The sequence below is a fragment of the Ochlerotatus camptorhynchus genome, unplaced genomic scaffold, assembly GCF_037179485.1.
Source record: "Ochlerotatus camptorhynchus isolate MF236.1 unplaced genomic scaffold, CSIRO-AGI_Acam_v1.1 ptg000078l, whole genome shotgun sequence".
Lineage (NCBI taxonomy): Eukaryota > Metazoa > Arthropoda > Insecta > Diptera > Culicidae > Ochlerotatus > Ochlerotatus camptorhynchus.
In genome coordinates this window covers 2,317,162-2,336,768 of record NW_027040568.1, presented here as the reverse complement: position 1 = coordinate 2,336,768, position 19,607 = coordinate 2,317,162, and the positions used below count along the sequence as shown (strand labels likewise).

The window sequence follows — 19,607 nt, the reverse complement described above, 5'->3', positions numbered from 1 at the left end:
TGCAATATAATTTCAACCGGAATTGTTTGTTTAAATACAACTTAAGTTTTGTTTGGTTCAATGCAAACAATTTTCTGTCCGTGTATAAAAAGATGTTTGTGGGAATTATGAAATCATGAAATAGTATAATGCCCATTAGTACTTGTAAGTTACAAGAAGAGGTCATGAAGTATATGTTTGACACATAAAAGCTGTCATTATTGCTTCCAGAACGTCACAATCAGCGATTTTACGACTCGTGAGCGCTCACTCAGAGTGAACGCTCACTCAGAGTGAACGCTCACGAATCATAAGATCGCCGATTGAGACGCTCTGGAAGCGAAATTGACAGGTTTTATGTGTCATACACATACTTTACACCCTCTTCCTGTTACTTAAAAGTACAACATACCATTATAACATCTACTGATTGCACAATTCCGAAAAACATCTTTTTATAGCAAGTGAGTGGAAGCAACCCTGGTTGTGAACCATGAATTTCGTTGTGATTTTATGGTAATGGACAAAAATGTCCAATGTTTTGACAATAAATATCATGGTTACAATGACAATGAAAATCATTATATTTTTATTGGATTTTTTTTTACGAGCATGCATAAGGGCGCGATGATTGATTCTCTTCGTCGATTTTCTCTTTTGTTAATAACTCGCTAGATTTAACGTTTCTCGGTGCGTTTGCTGTTGCTTTTGATAGCCAATACAATCTGTTACAACTCTACATTGAACAAATTTTAGAAAATTGTTTCTCCTAGCTGCAGCAATGCAAAGAGAAAATTGTTAATCATTAATGGGTAACAGATACTCATTGTTTAATCATTAATGAGTTAAGCCACTTTTCTTCAAAATGGGTCTTTTTTTACTCATTAATGAGTACTTTCAAGTTAGCGTGTTGAGTATGTTTTTTAGGCGCAAGCTATAGCATCATCTTCTGTCGAACTGTGCTGCGAGCTTTGCGAGAAATTCAAGAGCAAATTTTCATTATGTCGTAAGTAACATTCGCACCAATCCGAGAAAAATAAAGTTTTGTTTTGATGACCGAAAACTTATTCCTATTTCCAAGTAAACACATATAATCTCATAGTGATAGCAATGTTTAACATATTTAGCAGGGTTTTAATCATACAAATGCAAATCGCTAGCTTTCATGCTAAAAAATACTGGTTTTTGAGTCAAAAGTTATTATACGTCGTTTGGTGGCCCCTATTGTTACTTAAGTCAAAGTGTATTTACCAGGATATTCGGGAGAATTATCAATTACGTCTCCTTACGTGCAGCCCATTCATCATTTTAGGACCACCGAAATCATCTTAGCAACAAACAGTTCGATTTATTCACTTTAATAATGAGAAAGCGAAACGACGAACGTACACTTTTCACGGGTTTCTCAGCGCTGTTACACAGCAAAAAAAAATGTAATATCGATCAACGTAATTCAAGCTGATGTATGAAATCAGTGCTAACATTTGAAAACGGCACAAAAGCCATTTGTAAACAAATGGTTTGTGGGCCCTTTACTCACTACTTGAAGTACACCCACGCGACACAACAGCAACATCGGGTAGGGGAAATTTTCCCCTTCCTGACGATGCTGTTGGTTTGCGTGGGCGTTCTTCGGGTAGCGAGTAAAGGGCCCACAAACCATTTGTTTACAAATGGCTTTTGCGCCGTTTTCAAATGTTAGCACTGAAATAATGATGTAATAGCAAAAAGCAGATGCAATATTACATCAATGGATGTAATTTTGTTCGCAAAATCGATGTACATCGTACAATGTGATATTACACAGCCGATGGATTGACCTGGTTGCAGCAGTTTCGATGTAATATTCAACAACTTTTTTTGCTGTGTACTTAAGTCAAACGGCATCTCCATAGAAATTGGGTGACTTAAGTAACATCGAAAACTATTTTGATCGGAAGGTGATTACGTCAAAAAGCAATTTGACTGGTAAATAATTTTAAAAATGGGATTTGATCCTATATTCGGACAGTATTAGTGTAATAGCAGGAGAATCGATTGACACTGATAGCTCGACTTTGTTTACCTTTGTTACATTCGACGTAATGAAAATTTGCTCTTGAATTCGTTTATGTTGCCGTGCACGGTAAACCAGTCGATGAAGAGAATCGATCAACGAGGATAGGCTCTTTTCAAATGTTAAGCGTGAATTAGCTGGATTACCGAGGTGAAGCAATCGGTTAAGCTGTGTGAGTGAAACCACATAAATACGAAAACGATACAAGCAATTAGTGACGTCACTAATTGCGTTTATGTTGATTCTTTGGTTTACTAACAACAATAAATCACGATCTGCACGCTATTTCTAAACTACCCAAATTTGGGTAGAATCCACCCAGATCTGTCAATACTGAACCTACCCCAAATGGGTAAACTATGTTGGGATTGACAAGTTGACAAATTAACAACGTCGATCGGATTCATGTCGATGTTGTTCATTTGTCAACTTGTAACTCCGAACACAGTTTACCCATTTTTGGGTAGGTTCAGTTTTGACCGATTTGGGTGGATTCTACCCAAATTTAAGTTGTTTTGAAAAAGCGTGTGCTTTCCTCTCTCTGATTCTTGGGGAATCGGAGCTCGTTTAGTGTGCGTACGATAAACGTCAGCAATCTCAATATAAAATTAAATATAGCGAATAATAATCGGAGCTCACCTTTGCAAAACCCAGTAAGTCCATTCTATGCGCACGAGTATTGATGGTCCGAAAGTGAGGATAACAATAATAAATAAACTTTTTTAGCTGTAGCGAAAATGAGGATAACAAACTTCGCGCTTCAAAATGGGATTACGCAAGTGTGCGTGTTATAAACGTCAGAACGGTCAAAATCAGAATAATATTCTGATATTGTACGGGTTTGCAAAGGTGAGCTCCGATTCGCGAGAAGAGGCCGCAAGAAGTTTGTTTACAAAAGCTTATGAGGCCTTTTTAATTGTTGATCTTGACTAATAATTATTATTTTAATGTTTTGTAAAAAAATGATGCAACGTTTATAAAATGTTTACAACAATAATCTGTTTCCTATTACCTTTGTAGGTATGCTAATATATATTTTCCTACTTCTGGCGCACGTGAAATTGATCATGTTGATTTTTGGTTGACTCATTTTTGTGTTTCAAAATCTTCAACATGCAGAGCATTGAATTTTGATTTGGTTGTTCGTGTTGGTGGGTGAAGATTTTCTGCTTGCCTTTGCGCTGTTTCAATCATTTTCATTTTCATTCTTTGTAAGGTCTTCGAACCGGTAACATCTATAGTGTAATCCCGGTTCAAATTCGGTGGGAAAAAATTCGATTTATTAATCATACTCCAGTTTTAAATCGTTATCAGCTGTATGTCCTGAAAAGGTGCGTACATCGCTTGTGTTTGTATTTACGTCAGCAGGTTCTTTTCTGCCTGGTATCTTATCAACTCTTTTCACTACAACCGTCCATCTTTTTACAGGTGGAATAAGGGCGTATAAATGATTTTGTGCAACTGCGGTGTGTAGGTGTTAGCGCAAATTGTTGCTGAAATAAAAATAAAGCGATCCGTGTTCGTTAGATTGAACCCATTTGGCACGTGATTTTCGGATGAAAGGGAGGGCATCAAATTGCTCGAAGAAAATCATTAAAATTGAAGATAAAAATCAAGTCCATACAAGAAGAAGAAAGTGTGCGTGAAAAATCTAAAGCGAAGTGAAGACAACAAACTGTCAGATTTCGAAAAAGGAAGAAAGAAGTGGAAGAAAAATAATACAACGGGCTCGGGGAGTCGACATAGATCGGTGTATTTTTTGACAGCTTACGCAAGACGGGAGCGAAATCGTGTCGACATTCGACCAGTCTAGTTCAAAACGTCCGTCATCGATTTTCCACAACGTCGCGGCCATTTTGTTAGAAGTGTGCTTGCGATTGGAAGTCCGTTCGGAAGTTTGACTCGGTAGTGATTTTGTTCGATTTTTCCGTGTGCGAATCCGGTTGTAACCGTACCGGAACGGTCCCCGCGCTACGAGTTTGCCAGTGAATGCCCGTTATCCGTGTGTGATTGGTTGGTAAAGGCAGTAGAATTTGGCTAATCAGCACCCACACCGACCAGTAGTAGCAGCAGCAGACCTAGCCGAGTAGGAGCAGCAGCGAAAAAAAAGGATGGAGGACAAGGCGACACTCAAAGATTTGGACCAGTGGATCGAACAATTGAACGAGTGCAAACAATTGACCGAAACCCAAGTGAAAACCCTGTGTGATAAGGTAATGGGCCGAATATTACTCCGTTTAGGGATTTGTTTTCCTTTAGACTGCAGTTGTGGGTTGGGATTCTAAATTTGGAAATCGGCAGAAATTCCGGAACATACACACACGAATGAAAAAAAAAGTACTCCGCCTATTCCTATTCATTCATGTCGCTGTGAATGCGGAAAATAGATTTCTGATACGTTCATGGAGTGGAAGTGCAGCAGAGCAATCGTAAAGTGCAGGGTTTTCCTTCATTCCATCTCTATTTTGTTGTCCCTTTTTTCCTTGTCTGTGGCAATAGATTTGAACTCTCATGTAATTCGTCCTTCAGCGGAACACGACGATGACGGTCTGGTGTATTTGCAGAAAAAAAAGAAGTACTAAACTTGATGAGCAAGACCAAAAAGAAACAATCATCCACCGTGCAAGCCAGAGTAAAAAAAAATATTCTCGCTTCTTGGCGCAGCGAGAAAGCTCTTTCCTCTTTTCTATTTTTGCGTAAAACCGTTCCGACGTCACTTCGGGGTTGGATCCCTTGCCTCGGTCGGTGGTGCGCTGCCCGAGTGATGCGTGTGTGACTCCCGGAAATTACTAAATTCTTGCTCACGACCGACGAACGAAGGGAAGGACAAGGCTCTGGGTGAAGGAATTCGTCGACAATTTGTGTTTTTTTTTTATTTCTATTTGGCACAGTTGCAACAAAATAGGTACCTATCTCTTGACAATTTCTGGTGTTTATATTTGTGTCTGACTGTTTGCGAACAAGTGCTTGTTTTGCCCTCGTGTATTTGTATATTTTGAATGGAGAATAATCGCTCTAATAATTATTGTTCGATGATAGCGCGAAAATGGGTTCAATATCTGGAGGCAAAACGCCACGATTTGACGAGGCAGGGCAGAGATGATGAAGGTAGTGTGGCGCGGTCGAGACTGGTAATGATAGACAGCAGATGCTGCAGCGTTGGCAGGTTTACAGTTTCTTTCGATCATCACCATCCTCTTCGTTGGTGTATGTGGAAGAAAGTGATACCGAAATGATTTTAAACCGATTCCTGTGTGGTGTTGGTGTTCCAAAAGCTGATCATCGATAACAGTGACGGTGGTTTCTCATAAAAAATGAGCTCATCCACTACTTCGGCATAAGCGCGTATTCCCGTCATATCGAGCAGAAACGTCAAAACATATATCAGTGATTTCGATTTGGACGTGGACTAATCAATCATACGTTTGGTACGATAGTTTATTTCAAAAAGTACAAAACAAAGTCTATAAGAACGCATGCCTAGTCCTAACTACTTCAAACCAGGGGAACAGGATTATTTTTATGTAATGAAAGGCACACATTTTAGTCCTTGTTATGTTTATGCCTTGTTAGTAAATAGTGCCTTAGAGGGTTTTGTTTTTACCGAGGATGATATTGAAACAAGGAAAAAATGAGTTAGTTATTTCTCATCCACTCGGTAAGAAAAAAGTACCCAACGAAGGGTACATCACCTTTTCGTGGTACGTTACGGGATGTAAGATCTACCACCGATTCCTAGTCTTGACTACTTCAAACTAGGGGAACAGGATTTTACAGTAATCAAAGGAACACATCTTAGTCCTTGTTACTTTTTATGCCTTGTTGATAGTGATAAGTCCTCGGGTTGCGTGGACCGAGGATGATCTTGAAACAAGGAAAAAATGAGTTAGTTAGTCTTCACCTATGTGATTCCTAATCTTCTATTCGTTGTTTCCTAGTTTGAAGTGGTTAAGACTAGGGTTTTGATGCATGGTCATTATCGGTGTCATGTCTTGTTTTTTTGCTAAGGAATCCAATTTTGACTGACAAAGGGGCGCGCCTTTGGAGGGTGTTTCAACACTCCGAAGGGTATAAATAGCGGGACCTTTCAATTAGAATCGATTCCTTGCGATAAAGGCAAGAATGACAACTGTATCAAAACCGAATACTTCATCATTTCTCAATAGTGATGGAGTAATACGACATGCACTAAACTAAGGACACGGGATATACTACAATAGATCAAATTACTGGTCGCAGTGGTTTTATGTCCCGAACAGAGGAAAAAAAAAGTGTGGGAACCCAACGTTGAGTATAATCATATTTACATACTTTTGGGTACAACTAACTTACTTTTGGGTAGAAAGCGAGTGGATAATTCCATACGAATTGCACACAAGTAAATGAAAACTACTTTGACCCGCTTTACCTACTTTTGGGTTCCTGCACTATAGTGCCGAGATGAGTGAAAAGAACTTACTTTTGGGTACTTTTTTCTTACCTTGCATGTGATTCCTAATCTTTTATTCCTTGATCTCTAGTTTAAAGTAGTTAAGACTAGGGTTGTAATGGTTCAATATCGGTGTCATTGTTTGATTTTGTTGCTAATGAATCCGATTTTAACTGAAAAAAGGATGTGCTTTTGGAGGGTGTTTGAATTCTTCGGTGGGTATAAGTAGCGGGACCTTTCAATTACAATCGGTTCCTAATGATGAAAACAAGAATGACAACTGTATCAAATCCGAATAGGTATTTGATCATTTCTCAATAGTGACGGAGTAATACCAACAATCAATACGAAACTAACGATTTTAAATTGGCTCACTACTTGACTAGCCTATTGGTCCCATGCAAACGATTAACGTACCCCATTCTAGTCGAAATTCTAGTACAACACAATGTTTGTTTTGATTCGCTATGAAAGTTTGACAGATAAAATGAGGGGTTAGTGGATTTTCCTATGTTTCGAGGGGTGAATCCTTGGGACCGAAGAGAGTACCAGAGCTGAGCCAAAAAGATGAGCACGTTTCTTCGAGACCTTCTGGTCTTAGAGTTAGCTCTATGGTAATACGACATGCACTAAACTGAAGACACGGGATATACCATAAATTAACCAGCCTCCGCTCATGCCCCATATACCACACGTTAAAAACCCCCTAACATTAATGGATTATTATGACGTTTGCTGAGAAAAACGTCTTTTTCAGTTGCATGAGCGACGAAAATGTCACGTTACGCGTTGTTTTTGTTTTGTCTAACCTTTTGAAATTTAGTTAAATCTACGTTGTTTTAGTGGTTTTTGGCTAAAATCAGCACAGGTGGGTAAATTTGAATGCACTGCCTATAATCGCATATCAGTCCCACATAGCTTTTCGTAAATTTTGAGATAACGTTATCCACTATTTTAAAAATGATTTATTTTTTATTTATACAATACAAGAATAATAGCACAAGTAATCTACTAATGATTATTAATTTATTGGCATCTACTTTAGCATTACGTGACAAAAATAAGGACTTTGATCATGAAAAATATGAAAACAACGTCAAGTCAGTTTGTCCCATCAAGCAAAGTAATCGCATATCAGTCTTATCATGACATTCAATCATGTCAGCAATTCAGAAGTCAAGTTACAGTAGTTCTGCTGTTCCGTTGATAAAACAAAAATATGCAAGCTTCATGGTAACTGATTTTAAATTGACAATTATCGATTAATTTACTGTTTTTTTTTAAATATTTACATGGAAATCGGAAACTTCTTGACTTCAACTGCCATTTTTTCTATGCCTACTTTTTATCATGGGCAGTGTAGTATGCATGTCTCAAACAATGTTTCTTGAGAACCACAGTGCTTTTACTTGTTTTTGAATCAAAATCTATTGAGCAGTTTTTGGTACACTGCAAATCCAGTGGCGTCACGTTACTTCACTTTTTACCTGTGCGCCAACTTTAAAAACGTGATATCTAGCAATAATTAAATGCAAATTGATTGCATAATGTACATAAACTTTTAGTTCCCTCCCCTTGGCTAGTTTTTGCACCTTGCTGTTGGTGGGCGGGCTTAATTTCATGCTTTATAGTGGACTGTTGGAGACGGTAGGTTTATGGCCTGCGTTGCTGGCTCATACCGCGATAGAATGGCGTCATGGGCAGGCAATGGGGATTACTAAGCTTCCCCTCTCTGATAAACCACTGCATGAGAGAACCAAAGATCTAGTCTAGCAGTGATAGTATCACACTTGTTACTCCTTTGATTGAGAGCCGCGTCGTAGTACGCTTACGTATAGACACTGACGTTGGGTGCGATACTGGCGGGTTTTGCCGCAAATCACTCTTATTTTTTTTTACGCAGATAGATTTATTTGGGTTTGCAAGGGAATTATACTATTAAAATATTTCAGAAAGTGCCCAACGGTGCTCCTTCTATTTGCATGACAAGCTTTCATTGTTGTTTTCATTGAAGTATTACTCAGGAAACAATGTTAAACATCATTTTTGTACATGGTATTGTAATTAATCTTATATGTACTTCATTTTGATTTGGGATAAGTGTTTGAACTATGGCTCGGGATTTCCTCTGTGGTGTGATTGTATTGTGACATACCCATACATATTTTTGTGATGCGACATAGTGGAAACGTGTGAGCATAGTTGGAGCATATACCCTATATCATTTAAAAATCATCTAGGAAACTAACTTCAAAATGAAGCATTTTAGTCACATGAAGGTGTTACCTGGGTCGAACTAAGATATATTAAATAGGTATAGGCTTAAATCAAAAATACTTGAAACACGTTTAATTTTAGATTACAAGCACAAGTGCAGGTACTTCATAAAGCATGGGTTATGCTTGATTAGGTGAATTAGAGCTTTTAATAATTTATTAAATTAGACTAATGAGATATCATAATCATCAAATGAACTTAAATAAGAAACTTCAGAAAGTCTAATGACATTAAGTAGATTAACAAAAGAATTAGGATGCGGGGGTCCGTTTAGGGAGGCAACTCTGGCAACTAACCTTTAAAGTTGTAGAATAAATCTTCTTATTTAGTCTTGAACTTTAAAAATAAAACGCAAGCAGACCAATAGCATTAAGCAGATTAACAAGGAGAGTTTAGGAAATAAGTAAAAGTTAGAGGTATGTGACAACTAATAACTTTTAAACTTTTGGAGGTATTGTATTCCCCTGAGTTTATTGTACTCGATTACTATATTATTCTCTCAATACGCGAAATCTCTTATATATGCGGTTAAAGCATTTGAGTTAACTTATTTCTTAGTGTTCAAGTACTTACATTTGTAAACAGCAGTCAATGTTAATCTATGAACTAAACCCTACGTAAAATCGATCTTTCCTTATGTGATATTGATGCATGTTTAATTTTTTGCGGCTGTCGGAATCAACACGCCTACGTCTACGGAGCTTATGCCGAAGTGATTCGCAATGCGGTAGAGCTCACCAAAAGTTTTTTTGAGCTTCTGTAGTATAGAATTTGTTCGGTACGGTCGCGAAATCTTGAAATGATTGATACGTTCTTTAAATTAACTAATTTGATACAAAGCTCAGTAGTAAATAAGTAGAATATCTAGGGAGGAAACTAAAATTAATCAACTTGCCAACATAGGCTATCACATTTATTTTGGTGGCACTCTTTAAATGATAATAAGCCTTTTTTCGCTTCGGTTGTTTCGCACAGCGGTCGGAATTCGCGCGTTTTTCGTAACTTACACAATTTAGATATTTCGTTCGAAACGGATTTACTTAAGAAGTTCTTCTTCTTACGCGGATGTATCTACGCGCACACGTCACAGCATTTTTTCCATAACTATCTTGAAACAATACACACGGAATCCAGTGTTCAAGCGGCCAACACAGGCTAGTCCTTCTGCTGTATTGTCAAAGATAGAAGCAAAATTTATTCAAATGGGTCAAGTCTTGAAAACTAAGCTGTCACGCAGCTCCAGCTTGATAGCCAATAAAACAAAAATAATGTACAGAAACTTTTAGTTTTACAGATATTTATACATAGCAAGTATTATTTTGTGATTTGTAAACGTTCTGAGAGCTGGTGCAACATTCTTTTACTTTGGTCTTGTTTAGGATTAATTTAACTGTAAAGGGTTGTCCACAGACCATGTGGACAGCTTGTGAGAGATTTCGGACCAAACCACCCCCTCCTGCCCCATGCGTCGACAACCATGCATACATTATTTTCAGAAGTTGCATGGACCATGGATTTGCCCCTCCCCCCCTAAAGTGTCCTCGTGGTATATGGACAGCCTCAAAGAAGATTGTACTTATTCTTCTTCTCCTTTTGCTTTATTATAGAGACTTTCACCTTTAGCTGGTTCGTCTCTTAAGAAGATTGTATATTCCACAAAGGCGATGTATATTATAGTGCCCGTTGCAAAACGTGGAATGCCAATGTTACATGCTGCTACCCACTGCTGTGTTCCGGCCAGAATATTTAGCGATAAATTCCGGAGTAAATATTGTAATGAAAATCCTGGACCGTTGACTGTTTTAACGCCAGATGAAATTGGATTGTGGATTGGATGAATCATGCCTCCCGCACAGTTCTTCTTCTTATTCGCATTTCAAGCTTAGTGCATATTAGCTTATTGCGTGTTCTCAACTTAGTGTTCTAAATGCACTTCCTCAGTTATTAAATGAGAGCTTTCGATGCCAATACCAATGCATGATTTTGTATATTGTGTGGAAAGCACAATGATACTTTATGCCCAGGGAAGACGAGAAAATTTCCAACCCGTAAGATTCCCTCGACCGGACCGGGAATCGAAACCCGCCGCGCCTCCGGCTTGGTAATAATGTGCCTTTTCTGACTGAGGGGCCCCACTCGCACAGTTAAGCATTAAATTGAACATACGTAGTTCGAAGAAATAAATAATTGTAAAAACCACACTCTTCGAACAAAAGTTGAAAAAATAACTATTAAAAGGACAATTGTTGTTACGTTTTTATAATAAAATTAACTGTTACAGAACACGTTAACTGAGCGGTGGTAAACGTGATTACCTGTCACCCCAACAGGCCTGCGTTCAATCACAGTCGGCGCCGCCGGGATGTTCTGAGGCATAACATCTCTGATCACGCCTTCCTTCGCGAAGTAAAGTTTTTGGTCCCCGGTTCATGCGTTTGATGGGTCGATTGGTGATAGGGTCCAGGTGTCGGTAGCATTGGTGCTCAGCACGGAAAACAAGATCGACGGAAAACAAATCAAGGAATTCAATAATGAAGGCCACTCTTGAAGAAGTAGGGGATCTTGATTTTAATTATAAAAACAGTTGAAATTTTAACATAATAATAGTCTCTCACAAACCGTCTCGTCTCATACTTCCGATTCCGACTTATACTAAAAAGTGTCTACATTATTGATAAACAAATATAGTACGCAGCTGTTTCTATTTCTCTGCAAGCTTGCTTAGCGCCTATTTTCAGCGCATATCAGACGTCTATTTTTTCCATTGGTACAGTCAGTACTTATCATCACCGACAGCACGCGAAACCACGTCAAAGAGCGATGACGCGAAGAGTGTGGATGATATCATCATACGTTTTGAGTGGTTTATTTGTTGTCAACGTGTACTCACGTAGTGTTCCGTCTATCTTTGCTTGACTGATCTGACGGTTTAAATCCTGTTGCAAAGTGTTGGTGATATGAAGACGAGCTGTTACGATTATACCTAATAAAATACAAACCTACACAACACACTCGGTGAATAAAGCACATAGAGACGAGAGAGCAATAACTTTTTTTTTTTCTTAACAGTATCAGTTCAATCATCATATCACATAGCCTTGACATGATGCTACAGTCGGATGCATTTACTGCAACGATGGCAACGACCTTGGAAAGATCGTCGCGATTGTAACCGAACGGAAGCGTTGCGAGATTGAAAGCATTTCTCTACGCAAGGTTGTGGAATCCTATGCTCGCAATTACATGCATAGTAGGTACCTACATGTTACTTGCTTATGGCTACTTTATTGTTGTCATTGGATCTTATCAGTTTGAATGGTTCACAAATTCGACAACGGATCATTTTCATTTACACATATGAAATGAAAGAGTAACCATTAGCTCTGAAAAAGTGAAATAAATTGGCATCGGTGGAAAACCGGTTTTACACAACTGTTGTTGGTGGTGGGTGATGGTAGATTATTGCGGTAGTTCCGCGTGATTCCTTAGGTCAGGATCTTGTGAGGGCAGCTATGTAGGTAGTTTTACTTCCTCGAAATTGCAGTCGTTGTGAGCTAGTATTGGTCATGCTTCTAGACCAAACCAAGCAGCATCCCGGCACATCAACACTCTCGTTCAGTGGCATTCAGTTTCATTTGCTCTTATTTCACTGATGTCTTCTATTATTATTCCATCCGGCTTTTGCAAGTGGTCACTTGTTTCTAGTGCGAATCATCACTATCCCAAATAATTGTGTCAATGATAAATGCGGTTGGGATGTTGCTGTCCTGCAGCATTTATATTTTTAGAAAAAAATTGTTTTCCTTTTTAAACATTGTACCGTTGTGGTGGGTTTCTTTGGGCAGTTTAATATTTTTTGCAGCTCAGTCGGTACTTGACACACAATAATACTAATGTTAAAATGATACAGGCTTAGAAAGCCCTTGCGCTGAACTACCCTCCCCTTGGCTAGTTTTTGCACCTTGTTGCTGGTTGGCGGGCTTAATTTTATGCTTTTTAGTGGTGTGTTGGAGACGGTAGATTTATGACCGGCATTGCTGGCTCATGCCGCGATAGAATGGCGCCATGGGCAGGCGATGGGGATTACTGAGCTTCCCCTCTCTGATGAACCACTGCATGAGAGAACCAAAGATCTAGTCTAGCAGTGATAGTATCACACTTGTTACTCCTTTGTTTGAGAGCCACGTTGTAGTACGCTTATGTATAGGCACTGACGTTGGGTGCGATACTGGCGGGTTTTTCCGCAAATCACTCTTATTTTATTTATGTTTACGCAGATAGATTTATTTGGGTTTGGAAGGGAATTATACACACTCATTTTTTATCGCTGGAAACCAGCAATATTTTGCTGGATTTTCAGAGCTGTAAGTTCAGCAATCCATCCAGCAAAATATTATTGCTGGACGACCAGCAATTTAGGCCAATGTCAAATTGACAGCACTTTACTGACTATCCAGCAAAACGGAACATCAATCATTTTGCTGGAAAAGCAGCAAATCTCGATTGTTGTATTTTTACAGAGGCATATCATTGTTGGAATAAATATTTTATTACACTTTCATGTACCTAGTTGTATATAGTAATTTATTAAATGTGACTGCACTTCTTTAAAAAATCATGTCTTGAAGAAGCTATGATGGGCCATCCTGGGTGAGTTATTGTTGTTGTTGTTTCTTTATTAAGGAGACTCCTGGGTAGGTTTGCGAATGAAGAAAACTGTAAATTTCAGAGAAAAACGAAAGTTTTTCAACTTAATTCAGGTTGCTAAGGTAGTTTAGTATACTTACTTCATGACAAAAGCTCTTTTTATATAATATCCATGACATTTTGTGAGTCGAACACTTTGAACATAAAAATAATCATAAATCTTCAAGGTACGAATGATAGATTTTGGCCTGATTTTGACGTTTCATACAGTTTACTGGAACGTTCAGCAAAATATTTCATTTAACTGATTTTTCAGTTTAAGTTAGTTTTGCTGGATGCGATTCAGCAATTCATTTTGCTGGAACAGGATTTCAAAATTTGGTGTGTATTATTGACTTATTTCAGAAAGTGTTCAACAGTGCTCCTTCTATTTGCGTGACAAGTTTTCATTGCTGTTTTCATTGAAGTATTACTCAGGGAACAATGTTAAACACCATTTTTGTACATGGTATTGTAACTAATCTTATATGTGCTTCATTTTGATTTGGGGTAAGTGTTTGAACTATGGCTCGGGATTTCCTCTGTGGTGTGATTGTATTGTGACATACCCATACATATTTTTGTGATGCGACATAGTGGAAACGCGTGAGCATAGTTGGAGCATATACCCTATATCATTTAAAAATCATTTAGGAAACTAACTTCAAAGTGAAGCATTTTAGTCACTTGAAGGTGTCATCTGGGTCGAACTAAGATATAATAAATATAGGTCAAAGTCAAAAGTACTTGAAACACTTTTAATTTTAGATTACAGTGCAGGTACTTCATAAAGCATGGGTTATGATTGATGAGGTGAATTAGAGATTTCAATTATTTATTAAATTAGACTAATGAGATATCATGATCATCAAATGAACTTAAATAAGAAAATTCTGAAAGTCTAATAACATTAAGTAGATTAACAAAAGAATTAAGATGCGGGGGGTCCACTTAGGGAGGCAACTAACATTTAAAGTTGTAGAATAAATCTTCCTATTTAGTCTTGAACTTCAATAAGAAAACGCAAGCAAACCATAGCATTAAGCAGATTAACAAGGAGAGGAATAGTTTAGGAAATAATTTTACTATGGATGAGGTATGTGACAATTTTCCCATGCGTTTATTGTATTCGATTACTATATTATTCTCTGAATATGCGAAATCTCTTATATATGCAGTTAAAGCATTTGAGTTAACTTATTTATTTTTGTTCAAGTACTTACATTTGTAAACAGCAGTCAATGTTAATCTATGAACTAAACCCTACGTGACTGTAACATCGATCTTTCCTTATGTAGTATTGATGCATGTTTAACTTTTCGCGGCTGTCGGATTCAACGCGCCTACGCCTACGGAGCTTACGTGTGCCAAAAGTTTTTTGAGCTTATGTAGTATAGAATTTGTTCGGTACGGTCGCGAAATTTTGAAATGATTGATACTTCCGTTAAATTAATTAATTAGAAACAAATCTCTATACAGCAATTCCATTTCAAATGACGGTTTTTTTTTTAATTTTTTGATCGATCTTCTACGATTATGTTGAAACTTTGCACAGTTGTTTGTTATTGTCCAACATGCCATTTTACATATTTGGTTCCCTAGTTTTGTACACGAGAAAAGGGCTTATGCAAAAATGATACCTGTGCCTTCCAAGAAAAAATATACACTGTTAAAAATTATAATTTTTTTTACAAAAAAATCAGAATTATCAAAAAAAAAAAAAAATTAAAATTACTCAAATTGCTTATATTTCAATTTTTTTTTTATATTTATTTTGTAGTTTAGATAAAGTAATTCCTACTGACACTGTGCATTTGCTGGGCAAATCATAAACAAAAAAGTTATGAATTATTGAAAAAATAAGTATTTTCCAAAATACCACCTACAGTTATCGAATATCTTTAAAATAGTGTTAATATTAAAACAGATCAAATTTACAACAAAAAAGCTCATAATGCTTAAATTGCCCAAAGTTGTTATTTTCGAGATACTCGTAGGTTAAAATTCACTTGTTGCATAATTTTAGCAATTTTCACTCTTTTGAGATGTTATTCGTGAGTGTTCAATCCTGAAAGTATTTTTAACAAAAAGCCCAATAAATTTCCTTAAACTTTGCTGTTCACAGTTTTTCAATCATACGCATGAGTTAAGATATAATCATCATTAACATCATAATCGTAAAAGGTCGATCCGAAACGATTTGCGAATCTGTGTGGAACTGCTGAATAGTAAAATAAGTAGAATATCTAGGGAGGAAACCAAAATTAATCAAATTGCCAACATAGGCACCCTTTAAGGTGATACGGCACGTCATGCAACAATGGCTGTCCCTACAATCATTAAATAAACGTGTTTTGGTATGCGTACGAAAAACATCTTCCTACAAAACAGTAAATTACTAATTACATACCTTAAAAAATGGGCCTGAATTGTATGAATAAGATCTGGATACATATTACAAAACTTTTCCACTAAAATATTGCCAATTCATTCACGCATTGGTAATATTTGCAATAAAAAGTACGATCAGCCAAATTTTGTTCTGCTCAGGGCATGAAATTTCAATAACTGTTTTCACTAGCTTTCACTTCTCAGAACCACACTAAAAACAATTACGACACGTGCTTCTACAAGCACTTTCAAGTTAATTCACTTTTAAAGACGACATTTACTTAAATAATATCATTTGCATCGTTAAAAATGCGAGCCGCGAATAATTTTGCAAGCTGAAACTATTTTGTTTACTTTTTTCTACACACCGCATTACGAAGGTGTGTGTAAGAATCATCTATCATCGTATCCAGTGTTGTCGATTTAATTGAAGCAAAGTGTGTAAAAACAATGATTTTATTGCTTTTTAAGGTGCTTAAACCGTGTTCAATTTAGAAAGCATCCCCAATAAATGTTTAAAACAATTTGTTATTTTGTTCCTCAAGCCAAAAAATGAGAGTAAATGAACCTAGAAATCTTCTATGGAAAACATATGTGTCGTTCTGGTTGCACTGCTCGAAGCCATCAGCTGATATGAAAAAGGCGGCAAAAGGATGATTCAAAAACAAAAACATACACGATAAGAAAAAATATTGGCAGCCAGTTCATTTTTGCCTAATTTAAACTTTGAGTATTATCATATTCACCTACTTTTGGGTACAGCTAACTATTTTTTGGGTGAAAGCGAATTGTCAATTCCACACTAATTGAACACAATCAAATGAAAACTCTTCGACCCACATTACCTACTTTTGGCTTCCTGCAATATAGTGCCGAGATTTGTGAAAATGAGTCACTTTGGGATCTCTATTCTTACCGTGTACCTGGAGGTTTGAGCTCTGGAATCACTTTTGGACAGGTCGTATGTAACAAAAGTGTGCAAAGTGTGATGTTGAATCAATTATTACTATGATGACTTGACACTTGGTGGCTAGGCTCATAATTATTTTCTGTATAGGAAGGGGTGTCTTGGGAGGTGGTGGGTCGATAATATTGGCAAATTGAATATAAATGTAGTGATAGTCTCAATATTGGATGATAAAGAGATATCCTTATCTTTTTTAAAAATGACGAAGATTGAAATTTACAGTAAGATGGACATAACTATTTCTTTACCATTCTTATTTTTTAACAACTGTTACACATTCGACCTAATAATAACGAACTCTAGCAGCTATGTTTACGGTAGTTGCGGTAGTGCATGAAGTACACTCACACCACTACAGCATCAATGATAATCAATTCACTGACACATAGAAAGGAGAGAAAAAAAGCAAAAAAAGCGTGATGTATCGTATCACCTTAAATAAGCCTTTTTTCGCTTCGGTTGTTTCGCACAGCGGTCGGAATTCGCGCGTATTTCGTAACTTACACAATTTAGATATTTCGTTCGAAACGGATTTACTTATTCAATCGGTTTACTACACGGATGTATCTACGCGCACACGTCACACCATTTTTCTATAACTATCTTGAAACAATACACACGGAATCCAGTGTTCAAGCTGCCAACCTAGGTTAGTCCTTCTGCTGTATTGTCAAAGATAGAAGCACCATTTATTCAAATTGATTCAAGTCTTGAAAACTAAGCTGTCACACAGCTCCAGCTTGATACCCAATACCCAATAAATACATATAACGCGTGACATTACCCAAAAAAGTTCACACATCTGATCGAAGTCGACATCTGACACTTGATTATTCATATGCACAATCACATTTATTTTAAGAGTATTTTACCATGGTTCAATGTGTTCTAAACGTTGATTTCTAGTGTTTGAAACTTTGCAATGTTGATAATCTTCCTCTATAAATTTAAGTGTATTGCACATTGAATCGCACTACTGTTCAAAACAGATGGATTTGAAGTGTTTTGCATTTCATTGTGATGTGAATTGCTTGTTCTGCGAGGTAAACACGGAAAACAACTATCAACCAGCCTCATATATGAGAACAACCGTGATCCAGTTAGATCGAACGAAGACAACGGCAGCAGCACACCTCATCAACAGTCCAGGATCGAATCCCTAATCAGACAGATTAAAATAGACATGTGTAAGCTCTAGCCTCTCTGGCAGCTTTGGTTAAATACTTGTCGAATAATTTTAGAATCGGTAAAGTAGAAGTCGATAAAGTAGAATATTGTAGAACATTGAACTATGATGTGCAAAGCTTTTGATATCATTATGTGAGGCACTTAGGCTCCAATTGTGTCACAATTCGAACCAATAGTGTTGAGGAATGGTTCACAGCATAAGATTCACACATGAAATGGATGTGTTTCACAATAAGTGCTCAATTAAGTGTGAAACAGATGATGTGATGACGTGTGGAATTTTTTGAGTGTTGGGAGCCCTTGAGAGCGAAAAAAAAATCATTTGAGTGATGATTATGCCATCACTGATACTAACTAATAAAAAAAAAAAAAAAATGTTACAGGCTGAGAAAACTTTTAATGAACAACTGTGGGAGTGCTCAACTACTAAGTTGAGAACCGGCGTAAAGTCCCAGTGGGTACGTAATAAAGCATAAAATGACGAAAGAAGATACATAGCTTGTCGCAAATTTCTGAACTTCCTCTCCCTTCTTAGTGCGCTTAGTGCGTGACGTATTTAAAGGATCACCCCTAAAGTAAGAGAGTAGTAAGAGTTATTTTTGGTTGGGCTAGGTTTTAAAAAAACGCTTTACTTTGCTTGCGGTAGCAGGGCTGGTAGACTTGGTCACTATTTTGAAGCCAGTCACTAAAAAATCACTTTTTACACCAAAAAGTCACTAAAGTCACTATTTCCCTAAAAATAGTCACTAAAGTCACTTTTTCACTACTAAAATAGAGTAAAATTTAAAAATATTAACAAAATGTTTTGATTGAGTATTTGGCACTAAGAATGTCTATAGTAGTTTTAACAAAATATACGCATCTGTTAAAAAATTGAAAATTTTAACCAGGATGACCAAAACTTTAGAAGACCAAGAAAACTGTTGGGAAATGCCATCAATTTCGAATAAAAATCTGAGAAAACATACTTTTTTTTTCCAGAAAATAGATTGTAAATCTTGTAAACTTTCCAAAGGTATTTGTCTGCGATGGATTTTCAAAAGTCCTTCAAGGATGATTAGGAACTTTAAAATATCCAAAGTAAATTTTAAGATAATTTTAAAGTATTCTAGAGATGACACCAAGATATATCAGAGAAGAATACCAAAGCACAGACTACGAAAGTTTCATGTAAAATTAAGTGCTCTGAGGACCAATTTCTTTATTTCAACTTAAATCTTAAGCCAGGTCAAACTTGGCTTAACACATACGAGAGTTGCTTTTGATTATTGTTTAAATTAATAGAGCCGCAAAATTCAGCTATTTTGGAAATAATGATGATTGGACGAGGATTCTAGGTCCAATTCTAATAAGAATTCAAAATTGGTTCTGAAATTTTGCATAAGGTGCTCTGATGAATATTCCATGAAAACCTCGTGAACTCCAAAGATGGTAGTTCAAAAAAAAAAATTCTGGGGTGATTTCTGAAGATAACTCTAAGAGAATTCTAAAAATTTTAAAATAAATTCCTAGAAGAATTCCAATAGAATCGAATTTTGAGGGTTCTGTTATGGATTTTTGTTTTGAGAATTTTGAGGAAATACTAAATATTGGAATTCTAAGGAGAATACGAATTGAATTTCCAATCGAATGCA

The 19,607-nt window shown here is 36.8% G+C and overlaps 1 protein-coding gene across 1 annotated transcript in view; it reads left to right on the top strand.

Annotated features, from left to right (window-relative positions):
- Positions 1–3,638: 3,638 nt before the first annotated feature.
- mts (protein phosphatase 2 catalytic subunit mts) overlaps positions 3,639–19,607 on the top strand; it is a 32,925-nt gene continuing 16,956 nt past the window's right edge. The window contains exon 1 of the mRNA XM_065217631.1: positions 3,639–4,248. Within this exon, the coding sequence (XP_065073703.1) occupies positions 4,147–4,248 (102 nt within the window). The 5' untranslated portion in view covers positions 3,639–4,146. The remainder of the gene's footprint in view (positions 4,249–19,607) is intronic.